The sequence below is a fragment of the Cenococcum geophilum genome (assembly GCF_001692895.1).
Source record: "Cenococcum geophilum 1.58 unplaced genomic scaffold K441scaffold_5, whole genome shotgun sequence".
In the NCBI taxonomy this organism is placed as follows: Eukaryota; Fungi; Ascomycota; class Dothideomycetes; order Gloniales; family Gloniaceae; genus Cenococcum; species Cenococcum geophilum.
Window position 1 is genome coordinate 2412831 of NW_027137563.1, and position 9031 is coordinate 2421861.

The 9031-nt window shown below is 46.8% G+C and overlaps 3 protein-coding genes across 3 annotated transcripts; 1 reads left to right on the forward strand and 2 right to left on the reverse strand.

Annotated features, from left to right (window-relative positions):
- Positions 1–259: 259 nt before the first annotated feature.
- On the reverse strand, positions 260–1550 carry K441DRAFT_693225 (uncharacterized protein; the record flags this gene model as incomplete). Its single annotated transcript, XM_067652631.1, has 6 exons — positions 260–276; positions 442–694; positions 827–924; positions 990–1103; positions 1159–1427; positions 1471–1550. 6 exons carry the CDS (start codon positions 1548–1550, stop codon positions 260–262), a joined length of 831 nt encoding a protein of 276 aa, XP_067508535.1.
- A 787-nt stretch (positions 1551–2337) lies between these two features.
- Positions 2338–5519, reverse strand: K441DRAFT_541642 (uncharacterized protein; the record flags this gene model as incomplete). The annotated part of the gene is made up of 7 exons (XM_067642659.1): positions 2338–2521; positions 2576–3085; positions 3137–3463; positions 3769–4252; positions 4301–4864; positions 4911–5041; positions 5218–5519. 7 exons carry the CDS (start codon positions 5517–5519, stop codon positions 2338–2340), a joined length of 2502 nt encoding a protein of 833 aa, XP_067508536.1.
- A 1776-nt stretch (positions 5520–7295) lies between these two features.
- K441DRAFT_674000 (beta-lactamase/transpeptidase-like protein) lies at positions 7296–9031 on the forward strand (the record flags this gene model as incomplete). The annotated part of the gene is made up of 2 exons (XM_067650700.1): positions 7296–7307; positions 7358–9031. The coding sequence occupies 2 exons, from the start codon at positions 7296–7298 to the stop codon at positions 9029–9031; spliced, it is 1686 nt and encodes a 561-aa protein (XP_067508537.1).

Here is a 9031-nt window from a genome sequence, read left to right on the forward strand (position 1 = left end):
CTGTATATAAAATAAAGATGATTTGATGTCAAGGAGGGACAGTGGTATCAGTGACCTAATAAAACTCTTAACATCAAGCGTTCTTTGCTTAATATAAAGTCACCTTATTCTTATGGTTAGAGTGAAATCAGAGGTCGCCGTAGTGAAGGTTTTGACCAGATAAGCTGAGAACCGAGGTAGCAAAGGAGAATAGCAAAATAACAAGCTTATCTACCGAACCCGTAGGCAGCTCAGCCTGAAGAAGCGTTCCAAGTGGTTTCTAAAAGACTGCAGAGGCTGCAACGCATGTTTAAGTAAAACCCTGACGGGGGTTATGCTCAGCGGAAGGTATAGTATGTACGTGATTTCATGCTAGATTCAGACGGTTCTACTCTTTCTAACTGAAAGCTAATATTTGCTGGCAAGTTGGACATTCTATTTACATAACAATTTGATGCTCACCTACGCCTTCTACTCTCTCAGCTTCCGAATCTTTCCCGTCTTCGACTACATTTTCAGACATCCATGCCCCCATGTCCTCATCCTCATCAAGTTCTTCCTCAGAGCCACCGGTAGAATAATCCACTGGTACATCACACGATGAGCTACCGTCTAGTAGCGCCATGAGTAGATCCAAAGGAGTGTCATCGCTTTTTGGCCTGTAGAAATCCTCATCATTATCTTCATCAGTGACCTCATTGTCCAGATTCACGCTCTAAATTTCCTTCCTTTTCTTTTCTTCGACTTTCTGTATCATCTTTCTCCTCCCCGTCATCGCTAGATTCACCCCAAGAAGCGCGACGTGCGGCAGCAACCAAATTTCCGAGACGTTCCGCCTCATCCTCACCAAACAAATCATCGGGGTAATCCCAACCGACGTTACCCTTGTATCATTCCTTGATCCGAATACAACGTATTTCCCTGCGAATAGTTTCACGTTTTCGCCTGAAATAAGGTAAGATGATCAGCAACAGGCCTAGTGTATACCAACTCCCAGGAACGAGACTTACAAGAGGCGCCCATAACCATTTCATATGCTCGGCCTCGCGGAAGAATACCGAATACATTCTTCGCCAATCGAAAGATATCTCTCACTTTTCGTAATCGACCTTTAAGCTCGGCAACTTGGTATCGTTGACATCATGTCTGACCGTGATGACATATGGTGGCACATCAAACCTCCCTCTGTCTGCCCTGGCGTCCTCGCCTTTCCCACCGTATAAAAGTCCATCTGACGCCTCCATACTGCAACAATATACGATAGTCGACCGGAAATTCGATTGTAGTCCTCGTTAGTTCCGTCATATTTGAAATACGCGAGTTTCTTATTCCCCGAGAACCGGTTAAACCCAGTGCGGACATTGAGTTCGTAGCGGACACCTTCGAGGCGCACTGATCCGAGATTGTGAAGGTCAATGTGAGCCTTCCGGATGGTTTCTCGGCAAAGACTTGATCGACACAGTCACAGAAGTGGTAGGAAACTTGCCGCACGTCATCCACAAGTGGGTAAGGTCTATGTTACCGGAAAGGATGCAGATCCACAACTCCGAGGGTAAGATTGGGAGTCCCATTTTCGGAAGTGATGCTAGATAGTTTACATAGATGAAATTCCTTTCGATCAAGTCATTTCTTGGAGGAAGTGAGGGTTCAATTGTTCTTATATCAGATGCGCAATTGAGTGCGAATGCATCAGAACATGGGAGTTGGCAGGAGGCAGAGGTTGGGGTCGGAGTCCCGACGTTTTGGTGTGTAAGGCTGAACTAGGCCTTTTAAGGTATGGATTGAAAGTATACCTCGACCTCCACATTTCCACCCAAAATTTTGCTCAATTACTGTCTTATCAAATACAGTCGTGTCCCAGCCAAGCATTAGGAATGATCTGAACAACAATTATAACGCCCTCCTCAGATATCCAAAAGGTAAATATCATCACTCGCTACATCTATTCAACGAGCATAATTAGTTACTAGAATCCTTCCAAACATAACAAGCACCACATGGTTCGCCGATGAAAAAAATCCGAAACCCCGTTATCAGCACAATCCAGAATAAAAAAAAGAAAAAGGAACCAATGATCACCTATGCGAGAATCCGACAAATCTGTCATATTCCCCCGGACTTATGCCTAGTTCGGAAAATTCAGCCCCAACAATTTTTGATCTATGCTTCTTTCCTTTTTTCATATAGCGTGCAGCCATTTTAGGGTTACCAATGCGTTCGTAAACTTCGGATAGCGCAAATGCGGTCCGACAGGATGCACCTGGGTGGCATTCACTAGAGCCGAGGATTTGAAGTGATTCATGGAAGAACTGGCTGATTATTGTCAGAAGTGCTCGAATGAAATCATTTGGATAAATCTTACATAGACGACTTAGGATCGCCTCGTTTGCACATAAGGGTGCCAACTTTGTACAGGGTAAAGCCAGTATAATGATGATGTGGCATCACCTTTTGCCGGATAATGAAAGAGTCTTGAAATGCCTCAAAGGCCTGGTCTGTTCTACCCTGCTGATAGTAAATGGTGCCAAGGTAGAAGTGAAGTCTAGTACAAGTTAGTCAATAGTGAGGGGTCTAAGCAGAATAGATTTGCACTCACATTGCCATCTGAGCGCTGCATTTTCCTCGCAATTGCTGTACTGCAACCATAGACTCGAAGCAGAATTCTAGGGCCTCACCGAGTCGTTGCATTTGTATCAGGCAGATGCAGATGTTGCTCATATATATATCTCTGTTAGTCTCCATATCTTTTCGCTGAAGGAGTTCCAGCAAAATTGGATAAGCCTCTTCTGGACGACTTTCTGCCATCAGAGATACGGCTATGTTTCCGTCCGCAGCTGCAAGCCATTTGAGATCCTCCGGATTGCCCGGTCGCTTATTGTCCTCCCTAATTGCTTTGATCTTCAAATAAAGACCAAGTCCGCTATCAGGACTGACTCTCTCGAACATAATGGATGCTTGAACATTGTACAAATAGCTTGTCAGGTCTCGTACATACCATTCACTGAATCCTAGATGTTTGCTTGTTGTTAAGGATTCTTCACAGAGCACTATAGCATCCTCAGCCATGCTAAACGCAATATTGTATTGGCCGCTTTCAAAAAGGAACCTAGTATGGCTATCAGACAGAAAGAGACAGGGCGCAATGTTTTATTCTTACCATGCACAACGAGTTACAATTTCACATAGCAGAATGGGATATCCCACCTCATCCTTATACCAACTATACGTCTCCAGAAGTGATGATACTTGGCGGGAAAGCTCTTGGCAAATCTTCCAATTCTCATGCATTGGTTTGCCATCCTGTTGTTGAGGGAATTTCGCATTCAAAAGGAAGACTGTTCGGTTGAAAATCTCGGCTTTCCGTTCAGAATCCATGGACTGCGAGACGGCAATTCGGACAAGGCGGTGGCACGCAATTCGGTCCTGTTCACGGTTTCTATTAATCAATGAAATCCTAAGTAGCGCAGCAACAGATCTTTCAATTCTGTGAATTGTCGTATTCTATTAGTAAATAGTGGTATATATCAGGCTTAACACACTCACATTGGGATATCTGTAAAAGGGTTCTGCAACAGGCTTTCGAGTCCAGGAATGTCGGTAGGAATGTCTGGGCCTTCATATAACCTTTTAGTTCGTCAATAATGTGGGTTTTTTGGGTCCCGATTTATAGATTTGAAGAGTACTAACATATCATCTCGCTTAGCCGAAAATAGCGAAAGTGGAACCCCATCACCATCAAGGAATGCGAGCATTTGAATGAGTGACAAAGTGTCATTATCAAGGACAGACATACTTCCTGACGGCGATGTATTCATTGTCCAGGTCGTATTTATTGAATTCTGGTATGATTGTGTGTCCCACAAGCGTGTTGCCTCGTTGAACAGAAAATTCCGTTCGAAATGCCTATTTGTATCAAGGAATCGCCTTGAGGACATGCCGGTGGATGAAATATAACCCCCAACAAGGCTCAGAGCAAGAGGAAGGTTACCAACAGCCTGTGAAATTTTAGAAGCAGTTTCCCGGTCTTCTTCCGAACTATATCTGTTCTCATTATCCTGCAAAAGACTGAGAAGGAAGTTTTCGCCGTCATGCAATGAGAAGGGAAGTACTTCAATCCGTGCATGGACAGTTGCAAAATGGCGAGCAACGCCTGGGTTCCTCGATGTCATGATTATGGCACCTTTCGTAGCCCGCGGCCAATACCGTTCGAGTATCTTACAGTCCTGGATGTTGTCGTAAATAATTAGCCATTTCACCACTCGATTAGGCGGTTCTGACACATAAATTAGCTTAATCGAGAGACATACACGGGGTGACGGACCTCTCTTGCTGGTCTTGAATAGCCAATCTTTAAGCAGTTCGCGAGCTTGATCTGTGTTCTGATTTGAATCATCAACAATACCGATTTGCTGTCCAATAGACTTGAAAGAATCTGCCAGCTTCAGGGAAGATTCTGCGGTCACCCACAAGATTGCATCATAGCTGCTCACGAATCTGTAAGCGTACTCCAGGGCTATCTGAGTCTTGCCGCCACCTCCTAAGCCATGAAGGCCAGCTATTAAGAGCTTTTTCGGAATATTACCAGGATGCAGATGTTGCACAAGTCTCTGTAATTCCAAATCTCTTCCGTAGAAGGCTGGGTTTTGTATAGTAGGAAGATTTTGGAACGGTAGCCTGCCGAGCAACATCGTATCTTGCAGCTCCCGTCCAAATCTGTCTAGTCGCTGTAATAACTCCTGGTGTTGAACTTCTCTCTTTGTTTCCTTAGCATGCTCACAAGCAACACTCGCTTCTTGTTCCACCCACTCGATCAGTCGACGGAATCTCTGAAGTCTCGTATTAATTGTCTCGCGAAGCGGCGTAAAAGATATACGGAGTATATTGCCTATCGGTTTAGCGTTGCTTAAACGGTGTTGGGGGCGAACGCTTACTTATCGTGCGTCGCCGGAAGAAACGAATTGAGTCTTGGAAGAAACCAATAAGCTCGGCAAAGAAATTAACCAAAGCTGCCTCTAACTGGCAAATGTCCTGAGAACCGAACTTGGTGATGTAATAAAGGAACCTGGGGAGCGCGCGATCGATGCATTGGAATGCTTCAACAATCTGGTTAAGGCCATGGGCATGGCGTAAGGACAACTTATGCGCTGTTAGCAGCCGCACGCTGCCTAACTCAAACCGTACGCCTTGACGGGTTATGGGGTAAGTTAACCCCGAAAGCCGCCGGAACGCGTTCGGGACATCACCCCTACCTCCAAAACAAAGCAAATGGAACCCCAAACCAATGCAGAGACCGTAGGGTTGGACTGCAGGAAGACCTTCACAACTTCGGAAAAGGAGTGAATTGTTGTCAAAAAAGGATTGACTTGCTCAAGTCTCCGCGTAATTCTCCGTTCGCTGTAGCGTTTCTGCAACTCTTTTGCTCGTTCGAGCAGCGACTGCTGGCTTGTGACAGCCTCGATCTTCTGGATCTCCTCGGGTGTCAGCGAAGCTAGATACATTTCTAGCGCAGCCGCCCAAATTTGCTCGCGTTTGGTATTCATTGGTAATCGCCGGGGCCGAATTTTCCACTGAGATCTTCCTAGCGTTAAGTTTAATGACTATATAGCTAACCCAAGCGAAAGAATCCCTCGGTTGCCCGTTGCCCATTGCCCAGCATGATATTTACCATTGGTTATTATTCTATCAGGCATAAGGCAAATGCAAAAGCTCAGAGTTAACGTGTCTCAATTTGTAGCGTTAAGAAGTTATGCCCCGTTAGCCTCACAACTCCATCATTGGATTCAATCCAGCGCCGCCCAAATAGATATCTTCGTTCCGGTATGAATGATGCATTGAAGAAAGATGCCTAGTCCATGCTCCGCCTCCCTTATTTCTCGAGCTAGCGACCCAAAGTCGAGTGTTGCCTTACTGGTGGCTACCAAGCATTTGAGAAACGTATCTAACATTTGATACACAAGGATGATATTACCTATGCTGACTTGTGCCGCTACTCCCTCCTCCTGTGGCCGTCCCTCCGCCATTGCCACCACCAGTTGGACCACTGCCCCCTCCGGTCGTACTATCACCTAGCGGTGGGGAATCGCTCATCGTGAGAGCCCTCAATGATGTGCTGTTTGTACTGCTTTTGCTGCTGTGCTTTCTGGGCGGTACTGCGCGTAAGCCGATGGCTAATGACTGTTACGACAGATGCTTCGTTACCTTGTAATGTTACTCACGTAACAGGAGCAGCGCCGGGCTCCGAGAGACACTCGTTGACTTGGCTAAATGTCGCGAGGCAGCTTTCGAAGGCCTGGTCATAGAAAGTTCCGGGCGCACTAGAAAGGGGGTAGGTTTGGACACTTGAGAAATCCAGACGTCAGTAACAGTAGAAGGTTGCGAGGCGTCTAATGACATAATAAGCGTTATAACACTAACAGGTCATCTGGATGATAGCCTTGCTCGAGGGCTGATGTTCCCGCCAATGGCGGCCAGTGCGCATGAACAGAGGCTTGCTCTAGGGCTGATGTTCCCGCCAATGGCGGCCAGTGCGCATGGGTTGAGGATGGGCAGCATTCGAATAATTTGGGTACGCACGCAATGGAGGTGCTGCAGGTGTGCCTGAACTTCGCGCGAGATAGCGAACGGGTGAACTTCATTCTGCGGTGTTTTGGGCGGGAAGTGAAATAGGGCCTGTTAGCCCCAACCAAAATAATGACGCGATAATGAGTCCAGGCAGAGGAATGGCGCAAGCTGATGTGATACGAGTACAGTAAGTGTCCGCACAAAAAAGTCTCACGACCCCGTCCGGGAACCGTCCGCGATTCTTACTCTTCTCCATGATTACAGCTTCGATCCGGTGTCATCCTAACCCTCGTCTCTTCCCCTCCCCGAGTCCTAACGACCCACATTAAATTCGGTAATGTTCTCATGAGACATCCTCGGGAATCTCTCCTCTCCATCGCGTTTCACCGGCGCTGCGAGGCCACTCGAAGCCTGATATGAGGCAAGCACAGACTCGACGATCATGACAACGCAACTGGCAGGTGGGACTCTCCTGCAGTGAGCCCGATTCACCCAGAGAATTTCAGCCTCCATCCCAAATGGTAGGGCGACGACTCGAGTAGCACATGGTGTATTGAGCATCGCTTTGATTGCTCACCTCAGCCAGGTTTCCCCCACCGGATATTCTTTCCCGGCACAGCCTACCCGTCTACTGGACCGCTCGCCTAAAATAAACCCCACATCGAAATACCCAACAACAACCCTGTCCCATCCGAAAAGTTAAAAATTATACCTCACATTCGTTTACAGCCATTGTGGTTAGACTGTTTAGAAGGATGGCGTCTGGGGTAGGTTGAGGTCTAATTCTGTCTCTAATACATAGCTAAACATAGTGCAGGAAGAGATACCTCATCGTTTTGAGAATGTATTGGACATCATTGACGAAATCAAGACACGATGCAAAGTGGCATCCATATCCATAGGTGTTCTCCATGAAGGAAAGGCAATCTTCAGGAAGAGTTTCGGATACCGCGACGTGGAAAACATGCTGCCTGCCGATTCAGATAGCATGTACATGCTGGCATCGCTCTCGAAGAACTTTCTTGTTGCATCTGTTGGAATTCTTGTTCATGAGGGGAAACTGAAATGGGAGGATCCTGTGTCTGTCCACGTGCCCGGCTTTAATCCCAAAGATGATCCTCGAATTAGGGAAAAGGCGAATTTCATCGACATTCTTAGGCATTCAGGAGGTCTATCAAACCCAGTCGTTTCTATTCTGGGACCCGATGGCAAGGTCCTTCTACTACCAAAAGATTTTATCCGCCTTGCCAATACCGCGCCCACTGGAAATGATGTTGGTCAGTATTATGATAGGACCTGGGAGTACAGTAACGTCGGGTACGGAGTAGTGGCCTTGGCAGTAGAGAATGCAAGTCAAATGTCCTATTCAGACTTTGTCCAAAAGAAGATCCTGGAGCCGTTGAGCCTACGAAGAACAGCTGTAACCGAATCACAAGTCGCAACGGACGATAATATCGCCTATCCGTATGTACAGCTTCAAGATGGTACATGGGAAAAGTTACAATACGAATGGACCTCTGAGAAACACACTCCTATCCTTGCGGCTTTTGGCAAGCGGAGCTGTGTGAATGATCTCTTGACATGGTGTGCTGCCACTATGTCGGCGGAATTCGAAGAAGAGGAGGAGATGAAACCAGGCATTCTGCAAGACATTCAACGAAACCCTCTTAAACAGATGAAGAGGATCCGCAAAGGGTACTGGACCCGACCCCATGACGACCCATTCCAGAACCAGTCAGAGTACTGCATGGGATGGATGAGGGCTGTTATGCCTTCATGTCAAGTTGGTTGGGGCTCATATAATACTCTGACCACTTACGACGCTGAAAGGACTTCCCACAAATACATACTAGGGACGGAGTCGCCAAAGAGGCCCTTTCTAAAGCATACAGGGCTGGGTATCGGCACGGCTATCTGTGTACACACTTTTCCCGATACCCGTAGTGCAGTTGTCGTCCTTAGCAATGGGCTGAATTTGGGGGACGCAAGTGATTTTACCGCTCAAATCCTTATCCAAGAGCTGTTCGATCTTCATCCGCGCATTGATCTGATGCCTTGGGTAAAACTTGAAACAGAGAGACGCCTTGCTGAATTTCACAACACGATCATGCTCGGTTGGCTGGAAAACCGTGATGTAAGCGAGGCAGAGAGACCGCAGGAAGAATTTATTGGTGACTACTGTGGATTAGCCATCACTCTGTCCGTGACAAGGAACGAAAAAACGAAAAAGCTGCAGCTGCAATTTAATAGAGATGATTGTGTTGTGCAACTAGAGTATTACAACGTTGACAAATACAGCTATATGCCGACAACTCGCGACGACTGGCTCGCTGGAGGGTGGCTCGATTGGGATTATTATATGGTTGGCGTGTTGGATTTTAGGAGAGAGAAAGGCGAGGTCAGTGGACTTTGGTGGAAATGGGAGGAACCGTCCAAACCCTCCTGGTTCACGAAAAAGAAGCTGCCGCGGTCAAAGTGGACCTTCCTTTAA